At 40.8% G+C, this 23,294-nt stretch overlaps 2 protein-coding genes across 3 annotated transcripts in view; both read right to left on the bottom strand.

The window, feature by feature from the left end:
* Positions 1-368, bottom strand: part of LOC133109570 (focal adhesion kinase 1-like) — a 76,338-nt gene extending 75,970 nt beyond the window's left edge. The window contains exon 1 of the mRNA XM_061218992.1: positions 228-368. The gene's annotated coding sequence lies outside the window, so the exon portion shown is untranslated. The remainder of the gene's footprint in view (positions 1-227) is intronic.
* Positions 369-3,116: 2,748 nt separating this feature from the next.
* LOC133110377 (solute carrier family 45 member 4-like) lies at positions 3,117-22,440 on the bottom strand. Of its 2 annotated transcripts, none has more exons than XM_061220441.1 (8): positions 22,292-22,440; positions 15,413-15,977; positions 11,551-11,739; positions 10,137-10,316; positions 8,574-9,622; positions 6,728-6,827; positions 6,089-6,300; positions 3,117-5,487 (listed from the first exon to the last, which is right to left on the bottom strand). In XM_061220441.1, the coding sequence occupies exons 2-8, from the start codon at positions 15,654-15,656 to the stop codon at positions 5,215-5,217; spliced, it is 2,247 nt and encodes a 748-aa protein (XP_061076425.1). In that variant the 5' UTR covers positions 15,657-15,977; positions 22,292-22,440; the 3' UTR covers positions 3,117-5,214. The 2 variants fall into 2 exon arrangements, with proteins under 2 accessions (XP_061076425.1, XP_061076433.1); XM_061220449.1 differs by lacking the exon at positions 22,292-22,440 and adding an exon at positions 19,845-20,093.
* Positions 22,441-23,294: the final 854 nt, after the last annotated feature.

Here is a 23,294-nt window from a genome sequence, read left to right as displayed (position 1 = left end):
ATGGAAATGAACTGAACACACTGCTTGGTGGCTAGTTAGCCATCTGTGGCGCGCGCTAGTGCAGTGTCTGAGCAAGCAAATCAGTCACTTTACTGCGCTAGCAGCAAGCTAATAGCAGTGTTGGTGAGTTTTACTTGGGTCGCTAGCTATATGTTGCTAGTTAGCTAGCAAACGTTAGTTATATTTTTGCATGCTTTTGATAAAGAGTATACTAAAGCTGTACTCACGTGTATCCTTGTTTGTGAGATTATGTGACGTTTCCTGTCAATACGTATTGCAATGTTGCCTAATCCCCTTAATTGAGAAGTGATAGATTGGGATTAATGAAATGTTCGCTTCTCCTGGTTTCACGTACAGAATGAATCTCCTGCATTGAAGGATACAGCCCTGCACTCTGGGCTGGACAATCCAACATGGCTGGCGCATCCTAACCGACCCGACCCGGCCCGTAGTTACACCCCCCAAAACCAATAGAGCGGCCAATAGGGTCGGTGAACTGAACGCACATACGCTGTAAAATCAGTGTTTGTGAATTTGGCACCTCTATTTAATTTTGTCAATTCGCTAGTATTCCCAAGAAAATACATTTGAATAGGAATATATATTGAGAGAGTTGAGGTATTGCTCGTGTCTCAATTAGCAAAACCCTAGTCATTGCATTGGAAACAAAATGACAGTTTCAGAAACAATGAGGTAATTCGACCATGGATAATATGAAAATGATTCAATGGAACACTTTATAGGCATGAAGTCCCAGAAACAAGCAGGAACTGAAGATGGCTGCAATACAGGCATGGCAGAGCATCACCAGGGAAGCATCTGGTTATGTCTATGTGTCTATGTGTTGCAGACGTCAAGCAGTATATGGCTGCAAAGAATGAGCCAAATTAATCAAATATTGAAAATTATTACTTTATTCTATATTATGTTAAACCAATATTTTGTACAAAATGTTATATAATTTCTAAATGGTTCATCCATTTTTCATCACTTGGTAACTTCCAGGGCAGGTGCATTCGCGAAACCTTACATACTGATTCTCAGATGTATTCTGCAGATATTTACAGAAGGAATTGTGAATGTCTTGTTGCCCTTTCATTTTGGGTTGCTGTCTTCAGCAAATACTTCAATATTTTTTAATAGGATGCAGTATTATTATTTTTGTTTTCATTTTAAAGACAAAATAAGCTTGTATTGATAAACCCCTCTGTACAGTTTAGTACTTAGTATATTGTCAAAACAAAAGTAAAACTTTAAGCCTGACTCTATTAATTTGGTACCAAAATATATGCAAATGTATGCATATTTAATTAGATATTGCCTAATTTGCATACATATTGAAAATTCCAGAGGATATCTTGAAAGGAAAAAAAAATCCTATTCATCTGTAGTGTCTCCCCTTAAACTGTCCAATATCTAGCTTTACTCACACAACTTGCATGTAAGCTACAGTGCTATAAATTCAATGGCAGTGGTATTATACTAAATTAACTTGTAATCTGTTGTTGCTGTACCCTTAACCCTTAAACATATACCTATTTATGGGGCTTTTTGGCCTGTTGCTGTCTGAGATGGATAGGTAGGGTGACAGGCGGGGGTAAGGGGGACATCTGAAAGGGGATTTGTCCAGTGTTGTGGCTGTGGTTCCATTGTGTAGCATTCTACGTGCACCAGCCACAGCCACAATAATCTGTATCTAGTCAAAAAACTAGTCAAAAAATCTTTTCAGTGAGAAAAAAAGGTTCCACTTTCACTGTGTTTGAGCTTCTGTAAGTTGGAAAACAAATCCTTTCAGATGAGACCAGGATTATGTCTGTAGTCAAAAGGGTTCAAGAATAGTAACTATTTTATTTTTTGGTAAGTCAAGTTTTAAGCTTGTGTCAAGAAAAGGGGTGATACTTATGGGGTTAAGCTTAAATCCAGCTGTATAAAGAGATACGGTGTGAAATACAAGCTATGTGAGCCACCCTGGATAAAATGATATGCTAAACAAATAATTAGTAATAATAACAGTGCTCACCCCACAGTAAGACTGCTGCTAGCCTGGGGGAATATCACATCACTAACTGTAATTGTACAGCCCTGACCAATAAACTGAAACCACCTGGAATTTGGCCTTGGTAATGCATACTGTACATATTCTGCATACTTACTTGAGTCACTGGGCCATGTGCAACAACTTGACTTGTAACAAGTAACCTCTGCTAAGATTTTTTTTAGTTGCCCACATTGATTTCTCATGCTAAAACACATGAACCAGTACTGTTTTCTGGCAATACAGCCCATTCTTGCAACAAAAGAAAAGCAAAAAACTATTATTTGACATTTTTAAAGAAGTAAAAGAAGAGTGTCTCCTTTAAGTTCTTTTAGTTTTGGAATACGTGTACTGTCTTTTCTTTCATCAAATTGTATTATACCAAGGGAGCAGTTCAGGTTAGTTACTTTAAAGTGTTTTAGTCAACCACCACTGAAATAAGTCTCTCCTGCCCTCTGGTGGCTAAATCAACAAAACCAAATCGGGTTTGATGCAACAAATGGAATACAGATTGATGTTGATGGAAACCAAAAATACAGATTGATGAAAATATCCATTGTCTGGCTTCCAATGTGGATTCAGGGCACTGGTCTGAAAATACAAATTCATGCAAAGCTTGAATAAAAAGATACAAACACAACAAATGATTTAAGATTAAACTTTACATATAACTCCGGTAAATACCTTCATGCCCCCAATTACTGTCTCAGTGGAACAAATGAAGACTACCAGATTCAAGAATATTTCCCATTTTAGGAGTGGGACTGGATTAATGTCCTTCAGGTAATACAAAATACAGAAGGGATAGGTTTTACAAAAAAAGCTTGCAAAATAATGTGTACGTAACATAAAATAAATAACATTTGAAAATCATTACCCATCGATTCCATTATAATTATTTTAAATAGTTTTACCACCAAATTTATCTTAACAGTATTTGACTGCTATATTATATTGATACAGATTTTAGAGGCAAGTATAGACTTCCCAGTGAAACTGATCTTATATTGGGATGTGAATGCTGTGAATAGACTGAACCAGCTATACTTATTGCAGGGCCAGACCTTACACCAAACCATACTTTGCCAGTCAAACTGAAAGTTTTTTATTTAAGGGCATGTCATCCAAGAAAAAAAGAACAACAAAAACATCAACAAACAAGATGCAGCAGATAGAGTTCAGGAGTATTGTGGCTCCTGAGATTCCTCTTAAGAGGGTCAGTCAATACTGCTCTTTCCACAGTACAACATGAAAGGCCTTTATTTACAAAGATAGTACTTGTGGTAAAAAAAGAAAATACAAATTTCAACATCTGCAAAATTCCAAAAAAATTAAGTAACTGTTAAATTACATCAAATTAAGATTACTTATTTTATTCAAATATAACTGGTGAACAAAACAGAACATTAACACATGAGGTAAGATTGGGGCACATACCCATCTCTTCACTTGCATTCAAAATGTCGTTACTTGGTACAGAAAACAAACAAAAGAAAAAGTCCTGAGGTCAAAATCACGCAAATGACGGCATCTGCACCTCCAGTGTTTACAATATATGGACAAGGACCTTTGTCCAACCCCTCAATTCAAGTCAATTGACAAATGAATTTGATTAAAACCAAGACACTCTTTGGGTGCCAAGTCATGCACTGCTACTTTACCTATTTTACAACTGTATGGCAATGCAATTTCTCTTATCTGTCTTAAAATCCCAAAGTAAAAGTTAAATCATAAACTTTATGATTTACACAATTGCACTTCAAGTATTCAAAAAAGACAAATATGTGTTTAAAATACTTTTAAACAAATATGTATTAATTGTTATATTAACTGAAATTAACAAAAACCACACCACCCATGTTTCATAAATAAGCATCAGTCAGAAATGTAAATCTTTGTTTAACTTAATGATTTCCAAAATTTACATTTTCACAACTATATACACTGCTACAGTTTAGCTGTACACACATTCACATATAGTACCTATCCCAGAATTTAGTTTGTCCTCGCAATAGTATGTAGTTTGTTCTTTAGGATAGTTTAGTTCTTTAGATACTTTGGATATTTGCAGAAAATATGATCTCTTTTCTGTAGTACCCAAGGGTAAAGGGTCTCTTCTATTCTACCATAAGCTTATGGTTTATCAATCAGAATATACAGCATGTTTTAGAAACACGCCATTCATCCATGCTGAATGTTATGGACCATTTGTCATGGGGATATGGGTTGCTGGAGTGTCAACTGCTAACTGAAACCAATCACTAAGGCATCATCATGGCTCAACTCATCATGGCTGCCCTTCCCTCTCAGGTCTAAACTTGCATTAGTTGAATAAATCTCTTCGGCTGGTGTAAATGTAAACAGAGGAAAATGGAATGTGTATCACTGAACTTCCCGTCCTCATACTTTCCCCTATTGAATTTCATCGTATTTATTCTTATTTATATATACCTGCACCGGGACTTGAAATTGAGTATACAACCAAACAGAACCAAAAGAACAGTAACAATTGAACCAGAACCCTGTGTGAAGCCATGTTTTATGGGGTAAGGTGTTTGATATAGTAGAAACAATATCTCTGCTATATGTGAATATGCAACATTTCTGAAATTAAATTCTGCATTGTTCACATTGCCGGGTGACGCTCTTTGGGACTACAGAGCAATTTACACTGTATGAGCTGCTGTGTTTCTCAATTTTTGTTAAATCAGCTGGCACACCATATTCTGACAGCTTCAAATTGGAAATAGTCTCCCTCTAAAACATGCGTCTCATTCTTGAACTCACCTAATTAGATACTGCGTAGGCGTATGAATATGGATTTGTGTCCCCTCACTTTCAGGAAGAGCTGGGTAATTGGAGGTGAAGTGCAAGGTTTAAAGAGAGAATACATGTTTTACCTTTTCCCCTGTGGCTACTGAAATAACCTCCCCCCAGAGGCTGTTAAGAGCACTGCTGCTCTCTCTATACAGCACGGGTAGGAATCTCCTTCCATTGCCATAGTCACTCTTTGGTCTATACTCAGTGTAGTCACAGCAAAGCCTAGCACTCCCCCTGTTGTCCACTCATAGGAAAGACTCACACTGCCCTGGCTGCAGGTGGTAGCACCCTCATTAAACAACCCAGGGAAGAGAGATGGTCCCATGTGGCAAGTTTCCTGGTTCCACCAGCACCAGGTACTAGCCCTGCTGGTCTTTGCCGTCCACCTTGTCATCCTCTTCCTCCTTGTCATCCGTCGCTTTGGGGTAGATGACCAGGAAGGTGGATGTGAGGAACCCAAGGAAGGCGCCCCCAGAGGCCACCATGGGAATGACCCTCACAGAGCCCACCGCATCCACCACCGCTCCCAGTGCTGACGCTACCAGGATCTGGGAGATATACACCTGGCAGGTGAGGATGGCGCAGTCAATGCCAAATCCCCGCCTGGAGTTACCAGGACTGTGGTTGATATACTGCAAAAAAGTAAATCGTGTAATCAATGCATTAATCAAACCTTCCATCACATTATAGAATAATCAGGTTTTACACAAAATGAACAGTCTTACGATGTAAATCCATTCTAACAGGGCTCCATTGCATTTTAAATTCGTTTTGCAGACCAGCTGCTCAAGTTCTGCTCACCCCACTTTTGGTACCCTACATTTCCCACCATCACATTTTGTTTGTAAATAAATTAACCAGCTCTCCCACGACTGTAGATTTGTTTGCTATATTGGCAAAACTTTCAAAAATACGCAAATATAAGTAATCTCAGTGCAAGTCACCATCTAAATGTTACACAGACGTTTTCTATATCCATTTAATGTTGTTTTGTTATGTTGTGTCCCATCCTATTTGGAATTCCGTTTACTAGAATAGTACAAAGTACAATCATTTAAAACTTGAACAGCAAGTGCCATCTGCTGTAGCCATTGATGGAGTTCTTTGCCGTCTTAATCAAATGAGTGCACTCAGCCACAATAATGACATCCAGTTTGCCGTCTACAGTGATGCATACGAGTGCAGTGCACAGTCCTGCTGTGGAAGGTCTGGGCAGGCAGTGTGGAGCTGTACCTGAGGGATGTCATGGTACTGGCCCAGCAGGGCGTAGGGACAGTAGGAGATGCTCATGGATATGACCCCCATGGTGCTGATCATGGCCATGGTGACATAGACATTGGGGAAGATGGCCATCACCGCTGTGCCCACCGTGAAGCCAAGCGTTCCCAGCATGTAGATGATCTTGATGCTCAGGTCAAAATGGTCCAGGTACTTCTGGAGTAAAGCTGCAATCAAAAGGAGCTGGTTAGGAGAAATCATGAGTGATACTCCAATACTTCATCTTCATATGAACCACATTTTACCACTAGATGGTATTAAAGGGGCCATGGTCTGAAGTCTCACAGTATGTTTGCTTAATAAAACCGAGTTTTTCTTCTTCTGGCTTTGCTTCAGTAATTCCTTTAAACGGAGCCAAAGTCCGTCTCCTGAAAGCTTCCATGTATGGAAGTTTCAAATCTGACCAATTACCATAGACATAATTAGTCCAACTGCATAATTGTTACCACATTTCTACCTACATTTCTCAGGTTGGCAAAGGTACAGTGTTTATTTGTACTTAAATTTCGCATGCTGAGAAAGTTACAGTATGTATTAGGCTTGGAGGAATGTTTGAGTGTATCTCTACTTTTGGGAATGGGTATATGTACTGACCTGAGCAGACAGCTGCGGTAGCCGCATAGATGACCAGTCCCCAGCAGCCCATCTGTACCCCTTTGTGGTAGTTCTGCAGTTCAGTGGAGTTTGCAGCAGCCTACAGTGAGAGTGAAAGTAAATTCCTCAAAAGGTCATCGGGTTCTGAGAACAAATATTCTCAGAGCCCAACAAGAGGGGAGGCAAACTGAACTGAGGCAGATTTGAATGTCAATCAGCAGGGAAACATTCATAATCCAGTACTCTTCTTACACCTCAAAGGGACCTTTTTTAAATGGCCAATTAAATGCTTTAAACCAGAAGAAAACTACCGACAGGGTAGCGACATGATCAAGGCTCATGTTTGTTTAAATTAAACCGATTTTCGCCTGGATTATTTACTTTCTTATTGATGTTTCTCCGCCTTTGTAATGTTTTTGCAATTAAAATCTATTATGGATTTGGTTCTGTAGACCATTGCTGTGAAAATAGCACCACTTTCAGCCTGATTCGTGTCGTCTGTGAAGTTCTAAAATGCATAGAAGTTGAGGTGCTTGTTTTGTCACCACAAATGTTATAAAATAAGGAACCGTTGCTAAAGCAATGGTATCATAAAATAGTTTATAAAAATAGAACCGTTCAGAGGAATCTTAAATTGCTACAAGTTATAGCGATACAGGCACTAATTAACTACAAATGTAATGGAAAAGGGGCTTACTTTAGGCCTGTTTCTTGTATTTGTCACTGAGTCATTAAATGCACACTTGAAATAGCAGGCGCAACTTTTCCAATCTCCTGGAATGCGCACTATCATTGTTCCATTAACAAAGCCAATGGTAAAACGAAAGTTTCTAATTAAAATGGTGGATATTTGTGGAATAAATATTTTACATCTGATAGCACCAGTTTTCTCAAATGAAACCCAAAGAATTTTTAGAAAAAAATATAATATAAGCCTTAAATATGATAAAAGCAAACATATGTTGTTGTATTAAATTGTATTGACATATTTTAAGTGGTTATTTACAGGGATTTTACGGTTTTATATTATTTGCAGGCAATTTCATTTCTACATTATATAAAATACTGGATGATGATGACCCCTACACCAGCCAAAGGTTCTCACAAAGGCTGTCAGAGGCATCCACAAACATCCACAAAAACTTAAATAAGTTTTTTTTTTTTTTACTCAATAATGTCCCCCCAGTGAAAAAAAAACACTCTTCTCTGTGTTGCTGTGTATCTTAATTAAATCTTCAGAAAAAAAAAAAAAAAACGCTATTTGAAATCATACAACATGAACTGTTACATGCTCTTCTGCATACCACTGTTCTAATGCGTGATTAATTGTGTTACTGTCACCTTCCTGTCAGTCTGGACCTTCTCCTCTGACCACTCCCATTAACAAGGCCTTTCTGCCCGCAGAACTGTTGCTCACAGGATGTTTTTTAGTTTTTCACACAATTCTCTGCAAACTCTAGAGACTGATGTCTGTGTGAATCATTCCAGGGTCAAAGTCACTTAGATCATATTTCTTCCCAATTTTGACATTTGGTCTGAAAAACAGCTGAACATCTTTACGACGTCTGCATGCTTTTATGAATCTAGTTGCTGCCACATGATTGACTGATTAAATATTTGCATTAACAATGAAATTCCACAGATTCAGTCCATTTCAGGTGCTGACTATCAGGCAAACCGAGCCCCACATAGCCACAATTCTTGCCTTGTTAGACTCTGTGCCCAATTATGAAAGACCCAGCTGGTTGTGTTAAACAACACTTTTTCATTGTGAAATGCTCACTCATCTGTCTAACACATTTGTCACTGGTTGTAGAAAGAGCAGTGATGTAGTTTTCTGGCTCACCTTGGGGTCGCCCTTGTAGATGACCTGGCCCATGAAGTCGGTGTAGAAGACGGCCTGGGAGATGATGGCGAACCAGGTGAGGAGGTGGCAGACGCACAGACGCAGGAGCCTGGGGGGCATCTTCAGCATGGAGAGCCAGAGGAGACGAACCGTGGTCTCCGTCTCCTCCTCCTCGCTCTCCTCCTCCTCCTCCTCCTCCTCCTCCTCGATGGAGCGGACGCCCCGGCGGTGCTCAGCGTGCCGGCGGTGCTGCTGCTGCCGGTGGTGACGCTTGCGGATGTCGTAGAGGTCGCCCATGCTGCGCGAGGGCTTGATGGGCACCGCGGTGTAGGCCCGGCGGCGCCTGCAGTGCCGGTAGCCCACGCGGCCGTGGCAGGTGAAGGCCAAGGAGGCCTGCCTGTAGAAGGAGTGGTGCCGGCGGCGCCGGCCCCCGCTGCAGGGCCTGGAGCCCAGGCGGACGCGGGGCAGGGCGTGGTCTGGTCCGTGGTCCGGTTCGTGGTCCGGTCCGTGGCCCTGGGCGTGGGCTCCGGAGGTGCTCGGCTCTCCGTTGGGCTCTTTGTCCGGGTCGGGCCGCAGAGGGGGCAGCCACTCGCTGCCGGACGGCGCGGGCGTGGCCCGGCTCGGCTCCTCCTGCGGGCTGGGCGGGGAGTCCTGGAAGACGGACGGTTCGATCTCGCCCAGGAAGAGCGTGCCCTCGTCCAGCTTCAGGTCCAGGGCGCGGTCAGTCATGGTGAGCATGGAGTCGCTCTGGCTCCTCATCAGGCAGGCCGGGCCGTCGTAGGCGGGCTGCGGGGACACGGGGTACATGGAGTAGGGCAGGGAGAAGGGCAGCGTGGCTGCCCACGTCTCCTCCTCCTCCTCCTCCGGACCGTCCTGCAGGGGGTTGTACTTGTTCTCGTCGATGCTGAACAGGTGCAACACCACGGAGATGATGAAGAGGATGGCGGCGAAGAAGAAGAGGATCTGTTCCTGAGATTTGAAGGCCCGTCCCAGCAGAGTGTGAGTCCAGTCCAGACCCCCCAGCATGTAGCCCACTGCTCCTCCCAGCCCTGGAAATGTGTGCACGCGTGTACACGCACACAGACACATGCACACCCACACACACGCACAGAAAAAAAGAAAAAAAAAGGCTTCAATTTCAATCTGCATTCCTTCAATGCTCATACTTACCTTCATATTGCAAGAATGTAATTCAGCATATTCAGGTATTCGAAAATGTACCTTGGGGCTCAATTGGATGGATCAAGCCAATGGCCTCTATAATTCAGATTTATGGGTACGTAATACTGCTCCAACCAATATTTAAACCATTGAGTCAATTAAGATTTAACACATGGCCAGTATTTACTTTGTTTCTAAGTATAATGGCTAAATTCAATTAGATTTTATTAAAGTGTTTGCTTCTACAGTATATAATGCAGAGCATTACAGCACAATCAGTCAGCAAGTCAGTGGCTGAGCAAATCACTGTTTTTTGTAAGGAAATCACTTTCCTTACAAAAAACTTTACATATACTGCATATTCACCAGGAGTAACTTTAATCATAATCTTAAGGCTCATACCGGCTGCAAAAGCATGGATGTTTAGGGCCATGTCCTGTTCGTCGTTGCTGGCTACATCCAGCAGATAGGCCCTGATGGGCCCCTCAGCAGCATCTGCACAGAAGTCCAGCAGCACCACGCCCAGCACCGTCAGCACGATGCCAATAGTCTGTCTCCCCGGCACGTCCCCAATGGTCAGCCCTGAAACACAGCGAGGCACCAAACATCTTTCTGTGGCTCAAAGAAGTCCTCAATTAGTTCTACCAATATGCAGCAATGTAAGCACATTATGTCAAGCATAGTCTCTGTAAAGTGACCTTGGAAAGGTTTTATGGTTGGTAAATACATTATGTGATGTTACAATTCATAATTACCATTCAATTTTGCATTACATTACATTACATTAATGGCATTTGGCAGACGCTCTTATCCAGAGCGACGTACAACAACGTGCATACCCATAACCAGGGACAAGTGCGCTGAAAGACCCTAGAGGGAAGTACAATTTCAACTGCTACCTGTACAACAAAGATAAGGACCAGGGCCTATATTTTTTTTTAAACAAACAAATAAACAAACAAACAACAAAGCAAAAAGTGACCAAACTTAACTAGCCAAACACTGCTTACCTAGCCAAACTAAAAATACCGATACACAAAAAAGTAAATCACAGAAAGACAACCATTAAGGTTCACAGGGAGGTAGGGAGGGACGGGGAGAGGTGCTGCTTGAAGAGGTGCGTCTTCAGTTTGCATTTGAAGGTGGGAAGAGATTCTACAGTTCTGACCTGAACGGGGAGTTCATTCCACCAATTGGAATCAATTATATCAAAGGCTTATGTCGGCTATCCTACCAAGAACTGAACTGTGGTGGATGATACTCAAATCAAAAATACAATTAAGACACAAACTGCTAATAAAAACACACATTTGATTATAATGACGGGATCATGGGGGCATGGTGCAGTTATATTTTCAGTTATCAATTGATAAAAACTTCTTTATTGCCGAATCTCAGCCATCTCAGTCTTTCAACATACTCGGTCTATTACATCTGTTTGGCAGAATGCTTGCTGCCTCTTGTCAGTGGCTCCTGCATTCCAAGAGCTAAATTACACTGGCACAGGCAGTCAGCATGCACCTGAGCAACCAGGGCTGCCAGGTCTGTTGATTAGATTAGAAAGATTAGAAGATACTTGGATATCGAATCAGAAAAGCCAAGAAAATAAAATTTCAGTCGTCAAGGACGACTGTAAGTTGTAGGAAGTGAATTTATAATTCCAGAATGTCTACTAAATACTAAGGTGATGTTTAGAAGAAGAAGAGGAATTTGTCCATACTGTGTTTTAAGAGGGAATTTGTCTTTAAATTCACAACAATGAAACAATGACTGGAGCCAGCATTGTCCCAGATGGAAATCCAATATCCTTACTCACCTATTAAAGAACCATTGAGGAAGAGGGCCACACCCAGCAGCACTCCCACGCAGAGTGCCAGGATAAAGGGCCGACGCCGGCCCCATTTCAAGGTGCAGCGGTCACTGGCTGAGCCAATCAGAGGGGTGAAAATCAGGCCCAGGATGGGGCTCAAGAACCATGTCAGGCTGTAGTACTGCTCCGGCAGACCTGGGGGGGAAGGGGGAAGGGTGGTCAAGGCTCCGCCTCTCAGACGCCCAGGGAAGAAGCCTGCTCTCTCCTTCACACATGCAATCCTCAGGTTTCCCCACACACATTGTTTAAAAGCTCAGCTCAGGAATAGTCAACCCAGGTGTTTTATCAGGGTTCTACTGTGTGCCCATTTTAGGAGCATTTGCTGCTGAAAATTGATGTGAGCTCAGTGGAAACATAATTTAGGAGTACTTCTACGAATTGGGATACATTTTTCAACTTAGGAGTGCATGCGCTCCGTGGAAATTTGAACTTCAGAGTGGGTGGAGCCATCATGTGTTATCAGGAGCATGCAACACAGAACCATGGCAGGTTACCTTCATTGCATATCTAGTGGATTTTTTTATTCGCACAACCACAGATCTGTATTTTACCAGCATATAGCATTCACACATTGTGGTGCCAGTCAAGTGTTTGAAGAGGCCCATGAGGTATGATTCTGTGAACTCTGGCTTACTAGCCAGAGAAGCTAGCAACTTGCCAATGAAGAAATATCATATTTCAATGTGCATGTACAAGTAGAAGAACTTTAGCCTCATTTATTAGGTGTGTGTGCTCTGTTTACTTCTGGCATTGAAATAGAATATTCCATAGATGTTTTAGTTGCAAGTGCAAATTTTCTGGAATGACAACCCTGGCCCTCATTCACACATGGCCCCTCAATGGCATCGTTCTGGAACATTGCTGGGTTAGACAGCATGTGTGAAAATGGCTAGGAACTTTAATTGCCCCTTCATTGGTTCATAGTCAGTAACTGTAAGCAATAGCTCCATGTATTATGTACACAACCCTTGTCCTGAAATAGCAGATGCTGCTTTTACCCACAAGGATTAATTCGGCAATGGTGTATTGAATTACTATTTTTACATTATGGTGAACAGCACCATGTTGCTGACAATATTGTGAGTGATGCTAGCCCATTTGGGAAACAAAAGATGGACATTGTACCACGCTCATGCCATAATATCTAACAGTTTCTCAGGATGTCTGTCATTCATTCACCTTGTCTGTCCTCTGCAAGCAATGACACGCAATAAGCAATAAAACAAAACTCAAGCACTATCAAATATTCAGACCTTTGCCCCCTCTAACCTTACAGGACACAGAAACATTAACTTTAACTTAGAAATTGGAAATTTCCATATTTTCAGAACCTTCTGCAATGTCATAGAATTATATTCTAAATGTAAATGCTGCTAGTATTCTCTACATAATTATAACACAATGCCATGCCTTAGAGTACTGAATAAAGTAGAAATCTGTAGAAACGAATGGCTCTATAGCCAAACTACAAAATCCACACATCTGTAAACAAAAGAAACCTGCGCAGGCCGGCCCCTCCACACAAAAAAGCAACCACGTGGGAAAGCCAGCCGATCACGTTCTGTTCACCTCCCGCTTAAATTCTCCACAACAGGAAAACGGGAAGCCAGAAATGTGCCGACTACAGCATTCCCGCTATACGTACCAAACTTTGTAGACTCCATTGTTCTCTTTTTGCGCTAGAGGCAAACATTCCTGGAAATGGCCGTCTTCTTGCTGCTGTGGCAAATATTTAACATTTCTGCCTTCCTTTCTGATGGGGCAACCATGGGTTACAGCTTAACTAATTTGCTATGTGATTCTGCACTACATTAGTTACATTTGTAGAAAATGAATCATGTTTTGATGGGATTGTGAGGTATCATGAACCCCAAGCGATGTCGTGAATAACTGATTTGATACAATCAACAGAAAGGATATTTACAAAATCCTACAGTCCCAGTTACAATAAACATGTTCTCTCACAGCATTTCACAATCACTTCCCAATGTGGCGAAAGTGGAAAGTTATTTCCCAACCCCTTAGAAAAGTCAGTTGAGTGGTTCATACAGGTCAGTCACAGGACGTAGTGACTCCAAATGTTGAGTCACCAAAATCTGTTTTCAATGAGTGGGGCAAAACATTTTGGCTTTTATAGTCAGAAGAAACAAAAGTCCAAGGACAACAGGCCATTCATTCCAACTAGACTTGCCTGCCTAGTGCTTACAGTCTACTGCTGTATCTATGCTGCCAATCTTGGTTTTTATTCAGAAAAATTAAAAATTAAAAACAAGCAAATGTATATGTAAAAATAGGTAACTCAGCAAATTACCACAATGCCCCGAGTATGCTATTAAATATACCAGCTAACTCCCTAGGTTGCGGGCCACCTCAAATTTCATAGATCCTCTCAGACTTAAGAGCTCCTTTTTAGCAGCAAAAATGCCCCGTGATTCAAAATAGATTAGAGCTGGTATACTAAGAGTGATAATAATTTCATTGCCACGTAATGCAAGCACAGGAATGCAAGGGATATTAGTCAACTTGTACAAACGTTGTCCCTTTGAAAGCCTTCAGTGCCATTCCACTCAACATTCAAGAAATTAAAATACCTTTGGGACACGTAATGATGGAGAAAAGAGAGCAGATACCTTGGAAAGATACTACTAGTTTGCAAGCTATCCATTAAGAAGGGGAAAGTTGTTATCACAGCTACTTGTATTTCTGGACATTAAGTGCATGAACAACCAATAGGAATCGTAATGATGAATTCAAATAGCTTGCAAGCCAGTCGGCCAGCCAGCCAGCGAAGCTAGTTAGCTGTCTAGCTTTTACAGCTGGTTACATCGACATATATGAGAACTAGAGACAGCTTCCACTTACCGGTTCCTTCGATTCCTAAGGGAGCAGCTCAATAGGGAGGTAAAGCGGACGTATCGAGAACGATACTTCCGGGACACTGCTCCCTATTAAATAGAGCAGTGAAAGCTAAATATAAGTAAACTACCTAACACAGTGGTTTCAAAGTATGCTTTTAATGTTTAAATACATAGCTATATACTGAATACGATGAGATTTCAGTTTGTAAAAAGTCATGTTCTGCATTTTTAGATCACATAGGCTAAAACTCAGCCTCCCATAATGCTTTCCCTTTCATAGTGTCTACATTTCCACAATAGGACCGTCCTAATGCCACAGATAGTGTATCTGTATTCATTTATCGTCCCGACTCGTGCAATTTAACTGCCATGATTCTAACTTATAAACTTGATAGGATACATTTGTGTAATCTGTGGCCAATACCACTTAGCAGAATACTGGAAGACCATTCAGCGAAACTTCCGCTTTACCTCCCTATGATAGATGCAGTTAGTTCACATAGGCTGCCATGTTTGATTATGCAGGCACCAGAGCATGCACACCCATTCATCCCAAACATGAAGGGAGGAATAGGAATGAAAAAAAAATGTATACTGTATCCACTTATGTGCGGCTCAGGAAAAAAGTACTGTCTAAAATATTTCTCTAGGGTAAATTAATAGTATTTAATGGATTTCAATGGGGAAATGTTTGGCACCAGAGGCTTAATAAACTGCAATACCTCCAGTAACCACTGGAGTTTGTGAGCTACAAGTGGAACGTCAATCCCTGGTCCCCTGGCAGGTTAACACTGCTAATCCGCACTGCTGGGTCGCTCATTCAGTTAAGAGGGGTGAGGGATGAGCCCCACGGTCTTGGATCTACTGTAATCTGGACCGTGCTAGTGCCAACTGTAGAAAATCGCTTAGGGGACATTAACATGACAGGGACCATTTATCTTATCCCTTACCTATCTGCAGCAGCACTGGCGTAACCAGGGCCGTCTCCATGGCATAGCAGAACTCCCGGCCGAACATGACGGCTCCATTCATGACCCACAGGCGCAGGGGGATTCGGTCAGCTGAACCCTCACTCGCTGACCCTTCCTGGCTCGCGGTCTCCTGCCCGTTCTTGGGCTCCTTATCAGGGACCGCCACGTTTGGCACCAGATCTGGATTTGAGCCAGAGCTCTGGGGAGCCATGGCCACAGACATGTAGCAGGAGCTGGGGAGAACGCTCCGATTCAAGAAAACGATTAATGGCGCGGGTTCTCTCTCCCGGTCACCGGCTGCTGTGGTTATCTTCCGCTTCCCTTGCGATCAGAGTTCCTCCCAACACCATTAAAGGCCAAGGCACAGTCCTCCGTCAGAGGCCTGCCACTTTACGGTTGGTTAGATTGAGTGAAAATCCATATCAGTGGCCGTTGGGTTAATACACGTGTCATGATTTCTGTGGAGGAGATGAAGGGGTGGAGCCGAGGGGAGGAAAGGCAGGCGAGCACTCCGCTGTAGAGCCCCATGGAACGCCCAACTCATCTACAGCCACCCACAATGAGGGAGAGACAGAGGGAGAAACACAGATGCTGAGATTAGTCGAGAGCAAGCACAGAGGGCCTTTACAAGGCGTTTAGCTGAAGTCTCACTGTCAGAAAATGTACTGCATTTAAAAAAATCTCTGAACTGTCACATGCTCTATCTGTGCTAAAAAATGAACCAGTTGCTCTCATTACCCATTTTCACCGTACATTACATTTCTACCTGCAGCAGATGTCCTCATCCTGGGTTATTTACATACTAATGTAGTTTGTCATAACTATTACCAATTTCTACAATATTTACTGATGAATTCTAGTTTAGAGCCATGCTCAAGATGACAAGAGCTTTAGTTTGCTTGGAACACCAGCTTGCCACTTCCTGGTTATGAGACCAGTTGCCAACTGATTGCCACTAATTGCTAACTCATCTACTTAATTTGAAGAAGGAAAGGTTTGCATCTATAACTGTACAACTTTGTTCACCGTGGGATACGTTTCTTTCTTAAAGAAATTAAGGAAGCATTTCCTTAAATTTGAAGCTGCAGCCTCCTGGACTTTTGCCAGCCGACTCTGGCTTTACCCACAAAATACAGGCTAAAAATAAGAAATCCTTTTGCAGGTCTTCACTCTCAATGGGATTTTTGGCCTATTTTTAGATTTTCCATCACAAGCTGAAGGCAAGAGGACATAGAGCATAGTGTATGTGGCTTAAATTGAGGGCTTTCTGATATCAAATTTCCAGTCATTTTCAAACTGGTTCTTCATAATGCTGATAGGCTTTTGCAGAGCAATTCGGTGTTCAATAGCTGACTATGAATTTATGGGCAAAACAATGAAAAACATTCCCCCAGATACATGCATTAAAGAATAGTTCACTTTCTGATTTTGTCTAAATATTTGGTTTTCATTTATGACACTGAGTTTTACTGCTGTTTTTTGTGCAATGAAGAATATTTTATGAAATATGAAACCATAGAAATAAAGACAGGTTTGACAATGGCTGGGATAAAAGCATTCAGGGTTTGTGGAGGAAAGCAAATCAATAGTTTGATTACCCCAGAAAGCAGCTGCACATTACGCCTACAGAGGTTGTACACGTGTATAGTATCCTTCAAAAATCATTGGTAATCTTATTTTCGTTTTGCAACTATTTCCTGTGGCACGTGCAGTACACATGCAAAGGACATTGTGGCACAGCTTCCTAAACCATCATTATTACACAGGTTCTTGAGAGTGAAGAGCTTTCACTGCTTCAGAACTGACATGGAAAGAACTACCTTTACAGTCAAGGCTCATCATTGTTGGTTTTAACCGATTTGAACCGAAATTCCCTGATTTTTAGAAAAGGACAAATTGGATTAAACCGATTTTTGCCCTAATTCTTTATTTTCTTATTGATGTTTCTCCAGCGTTGCAATGTTTTGGGAATTAAAATCTATTGTGGATTTTTTTTTGGTTGTTGTGTTTGCATTTTTAAAGAGAGCATGTCATTAAATGTGTCGTTCAAATAGAAGGCGCAACGTATCTCCTGGAACATGCATCACTGTTCCATTAAGAAAGCCATGGTTAAAAGAAAGGACAATGTTTAAAATAAAATATATATCCTGGAAATGTGCACTATTATAATCCAATTTTCACCCGTTTTTAAAACCAAAACCAAAAATGTATTTCTTTTTTTAAATAAAAAATAAACTCAGGAAATGATTAGCCTTTTTTACAGTATAAAGCACATATTTATGTTTATATTTGTGAACAAACAATATAAGATTCACATGTGCAACCTCTGGAAAGATTATCGTATTCTATGATCTGCATTTTATGGATAAAAACATATTCTCTTACTTTAAACCACACCCAATGTCTGAACACCCAATATCAATCATTGTAATGCCAGCTGGTCAACTTACATTTTTGTATCAAAAACATTTTCAGATAAAACTGTTTGGAAAGATCTAAAACATACAAAAACTAAAATAATAGAAAAACATACAGAAAGTGAACTATCACTTTAACTGAAAATGAGATTGACGTGAGGGACATCTGGAAAAAACTATTAATTAAAATGAGAAATTCCTTTAGGCCATACACCTTCCCTGAGGCATCCTCAAAGGGCATTTTAATGTAGGCTAGGCTAAATTTCATCACAGAAACATAACAAGTAAACCATAACCTCCAATGGCTGCCCATGATTAAACAAGACAACGATTAATGGTTAAATGGATTCAATTTTTGCACAATAAACCAAACATCTCCAGTGGCATTTAAAATGTCCCTAGCCCTGCCCTGAGGCTAGGTCAATCACAGAGAGAAAGACAAATGCTTCGGCAACCTGACGCTCATTACACCCCTCAAAACTTTAAGAATTAGGCTAGGCCTACATTTCTTCCATTTAATTCTAGAACTAGGCCTATTTCATAGATCTTCCAAGGTCACTGTTTGGCCAATACAATTACTGTCTATCAAATGAAATGCCAAAAACATTTAGATAAACAATTTAGATAAAATTACAGTATTTTCATGTCACAAATTTACTGTAGCCTGGATGAACCTCCCTCTCTTCTCTTAAATATAATTATATCAAAATAATGACATTTCCAAATGCAGGTTATATTTAATCAGAGGTACAATCATTGTTGTCATTTGCAATATTAGCTACTTACATTCTAAGTTATACATGTATGATATATTTGTTAAGCATAACTCTACATAGAAAACACAGTCTAATGTATATGAATTGCCCAAGTGATTGCCTAAATAAATCCTCATTTTATATCTGAATAAAAGCAGTCAGATATATCCTAGGGCGGCCAGTAGCGTAGTGGTTAAGGTAAATGACTGGCATACACAAAGTTGGTGGTTCTAATCCCGGTGTAGCCACAATAAGACCCACACAGCTGTTGGGCCCTTGAGCAAGGCCCTTAACCCTGCATTGCTCCAGGGGAGGATTGTCTCCTGCTTAGTCTAATCAACTGTACGTCGCTCTGCCAAATGCCAATAATGTAATGCAATAATGTAATATCCTGAATTGTACAGCATTCAGGCTCACAAATGTATGTATTTAAGATGAATGGTCATCATTTGCAACTCTGCCCCACAAGAATGAACTTGCTTGTAAATTCCACTGATTAATCATACCATGCCCCGTCAGAAAGGCTTACACAACCCTTTTAGAAAGTGTAAAATTTTTACCAACACGTGTTCCAGTTTCTCTTGCTTCAAGTAGTTTCCTCTGAAGACCTGATCAACTGCAAGCTAAGTTAGTTTATCCACACTAATCAATGGTTAGCTAGTGATTAACAACAGGACTGACTGTCATCTAAGCTAAGCCACCATTCCCAAATCTGCTCTCCTGTCGCAGATCTGATCTGTACTGTACTTCATTCTTAAAAACTCAATTTAGATTAGCTAATATGTTAAAGTTCACTGTCTGAAAAAAAGTAAGTACACACACACACACACACACACACAAAAGCAGTCTATTAATCAAAAGTGTAAAAAAAAAAGAATTGCACTCTTCTCTCCATGCGATTAAAAAGTTTAATGGAAAATCACTGACATGTTTCGGCAGTATGCCTTCATCAGGGTGTAGTGACGAGTGACTAGTGAAGGCAGACTGTCAGTGATCAAATAAAAATACAGTACACTGCCCGCACAGCAAAGCCGTGCATTTATCATTTTAATAGCATTACACTGCACGTGTATCCACCCTTGCTCACCACCCAGCAGCGTTTACAGTATTAGGCAGCTCATTTGAACTTAATTACATCTCTGTGAAAAGTGCCCAGGGGGCTTTCTGTCATTTAGGAACACCGCTTTTACATAGGATAACACACTCAAAACACATCTCTCCCAAACTAAGGGAACTTACCTGGTGTGTGTGTTTGAAGATAACAGGAATGACCACCCCACTACACACAAAAGAAACAAAAACCCAAAACCCACACACTGATGCACTCAACCAAATGAAACAAAAATAAATCAGGAGTAGGCAAACTTAGAAGCATGCTTTAGGTTCCCCGGCAAAGCTTCAATCGGTTGTAATCCAAAAAGAGCGGAAGGATCATGCCTGACTTTCTAACCGCAACAGTCCACTAGCAGAAACATCAAGCTGAGACGAGTCAGGTCATCCACTCACGATTTCAGAATGTTAGGAGAAGTTTTTAACTGGACGGTGCTTTCAAAGCCCCACCTCCTTTGGGGCTCCACCCCTTACATGAGAGGGCAGGGGTCTCTCCCTGCATATTTCTCAGTGCAAAGCTTGTGAGAACATGTTCAGATTAACTTTGGCTTGATAACATGCAGTTCTCCTGCCTCATTTGTACCTTGACACAACACACATTATTATTATTAAATACAGAGAGAGAGAGAGAGAGAGAGAGAGAGAGAGAGAGAGAGACCTGTATTTGAAATACCAATATAGGACATGTTATACTTCTTACAAAACAAAGTCCACTTGTATCAATTTCTTTATGGTGGCTTTCTGCATGTGTCCTTATCAGAATCACATGACACATCGCAGTAAACTCCAATATAGCATATAGCATGGTGGAAATGAAACAAAGCCAGCTATCAGCATGGAGAAAGTTTCATGGGTCACTCATGAGAGCTGACAACACTACTATATTAACCGAATGGAAAATACCATTGGCTACTGTCAAATGCAACAGTACTTTTTAACTTTGGCATGAAGATCATGTTAGGTTTCATGCATGAAGTCATACTGTCAGTGACAACCAATAAATGACTGATTTTTGAGCAAGCAGTGTGCCGTTATCAACTCCGTTCACATGAACTTTGAGTAATCCAACCACATGAATACAGTCTTCAGTGGCTTATTATATCATGACAAACATTTTACGTCACAGCTACACTGGAAAGGTACCCCTGGTGTAAAATCCACCTATGACCAGCTTGAAATACCCGCTACCAACTGTTTCAAAATATAGCTTGAGCTGGTAAAACAGGTCAACCACTTACCTGTTTCAAAACCTTGAGCTGAATTGTTTTGTAAAAGTCTGTTTTGTAGTGTTTTTAAGCAAAGATCATTGAATTTCCTCCGAACAATTGATTTGAAATTTGATTCCATATCCTCTTCCACGAGGCCGAAAAACAGATTTAACGTTAACTAACTGCTGCTGAACGTTAGCTAGAGCTATTGGAACACTAGTCGTGTCATTTAGCTAGCTAGTTAGCTATTATGATGTATATGGATGTATTATTTAGCCTGTTGATAATTAGCTGGCATCTTAATGCAAAAATTAACTTTACCTTTCATTTACAGCTTCCTTGGTATGGGCATACTGGTAAAGTTAGCTAATTAGCCACCTGTCATTAAACCTAGCTAATAATTGTTAGCTCACTAACTAATTTAACGTTACTAACTGAAACTATCGTCAACATGTCCGCAGACTGAGTTGCGTTTCCAGGTGGCTAGAATTTACTTCTTACTTGTGATCTATTGAGAATTTACCAGCCACTACTGCAAAAGAACAATCCACTAATTTACATGGTCCCTTACGTGTTTTGATTTAACTCCACTTCTTGCAGCAGCTTTCGTAATTTATTTTACTACGGTTTTAGTACCTGTCGTCATCGCCTTTTTTAAACGACGAACGCTCACGGTCTCATGAGAGGACAAAAGTCATTTTATTGGCTTAGCGATCAACCGTCAGTGAGTGTGTCCCACGCTACTGTTTCCTTCCTCAGCGAGCCCTGGAAGGCAGCAGCTTGTCGAATTACAAGACTAATCACGACGGGTTTAGCAAACTAGCTAGTTCAGTAACGTACATATAGATATATTTCATTAAAAAAATACATTAAATAAAAGCTGCCTTTGAAGTAGTATGTGGTGATCCTGATTTTCCAAGTGTAACTACGATTTTTGAATTATTCTGAAGGTAACGTTAGGCCTACTCTTTACTGAAATTTTGAGCTAGATATCAAGATTTTTTCAGGTTTAGGTTTTCAGATGTAGGCAATTGAGAATGTGAATGGTAGCCTACAGTATGTACTTTGCAATGCGCAGTGATTTCCTAACTTCCCTTGTGTTTGGTGAAAGCCAGATCGCTTTAAATACGACACATTCTCCTTTAGCTTTGCATTTACATTGGTTAAAAGGTATAAAATGCGTCTAATGCAATTACAGGGATGTGCTTCAATAATAAACCAATGGTCAGCTATGTCCTCTTATTTGTCATAAACTATATTATATTTCAGGCCATGAGGAGCATCAGTGCAGTACAAGCATGTGTCTCCATGACATATACTACCCAGCTGCCCCTTCCTGGAGCTTTTTTAAAATAACAGCAAGCTTACCTGTCCAGAGATATCTAAATGGTGTCCACTTTATGTTCACACTCAAAGGTTCGACCAATTTATGTTTCAGAAAAAGTGCAGATTTCAGTACTCCTCTAGTTTCTCCTGGTGTTCATAATATCAAAGCCTTTTCCTTCTCCCATGTATGCCGCATTTTTCAAAACGGATGTTTTTCAACACACTTGTCACTTGCTGTTAACAGAGACTATGACACTGTAGCAATTTCACCATCTCCCACATCTTCTCCTTTTTTTACTCTTCTTTCAGATTGGTTCTCACTTTTTTTAGCAACTGCACTGGCTTTAATGTCTCAATGGCAATTTTGTTATTCCTGTATACTGTGCTCCTGCGATTATGTGTGTGCAAAATCATACTTTGGTAGCAAGCAACCTTTCTTTGGTCCTGTTGTAGTGTGCATCAAAGGTATTTCACTGGGAGAATTAGCCAGCCACATTGCTGGGTCCAGGTATAATCATCTCAGTTAATGGCACAGTTGTCACTAGATACAGAATAACATGGTTCCCAAACCAAGTGGACAGCAATAATTGCTGATGATAATAGCTGTGATTGTTGCATTCATTCTAGAGCAGGTAAGGCAATTGCTCTCATTTCATCAATGTCAGCTAGTTTGTTCCAACTTCTGGGACAACCATACCACTTGGAGGTGCTGTTGTCTTACAATAACATTCTGAATTTTACATTTGCCAGACCTGTACAGGGAACAGTTACGGAGCCTTTGTGCTGCCCTCCGTAAACTGAATTGAAATTTCAAGATTGATTCAGATTTCAAAAAGTCTGTTTTTTTTAAATTTATATATGAAAACACTGGGTTGTTCCCTGCTTCATTTCTCACTACTGTATCGGACTGACATTGGAACGGTGTTTTGGCCTGGCATGGTCATGCTCAGAGCTCAGTTGAACTGCCAGCAGTAGATGTGTGAAATGCTCACATGTGTTTCTCAGAACTACCATTCATGGGGACATTGGTATGAAGTAATATTGA

Source organism: Conger conger, chromosome 1 (genome assembly GCF_963514075.1).
Source record: "Conger conger chromosome 1, fConCon1.1, whole genome shotgun sequence".
Lineage (NCBI taxonomy): Eukaryota > Metazoa > Chordata > Actinopteri > Anguilliformes > Congridae > Conger > Conger conger.
Note: the sequence above shows the minus strand (reverse complement) of the source record. Positions and strands in the feature narration are given on the sequence as shown.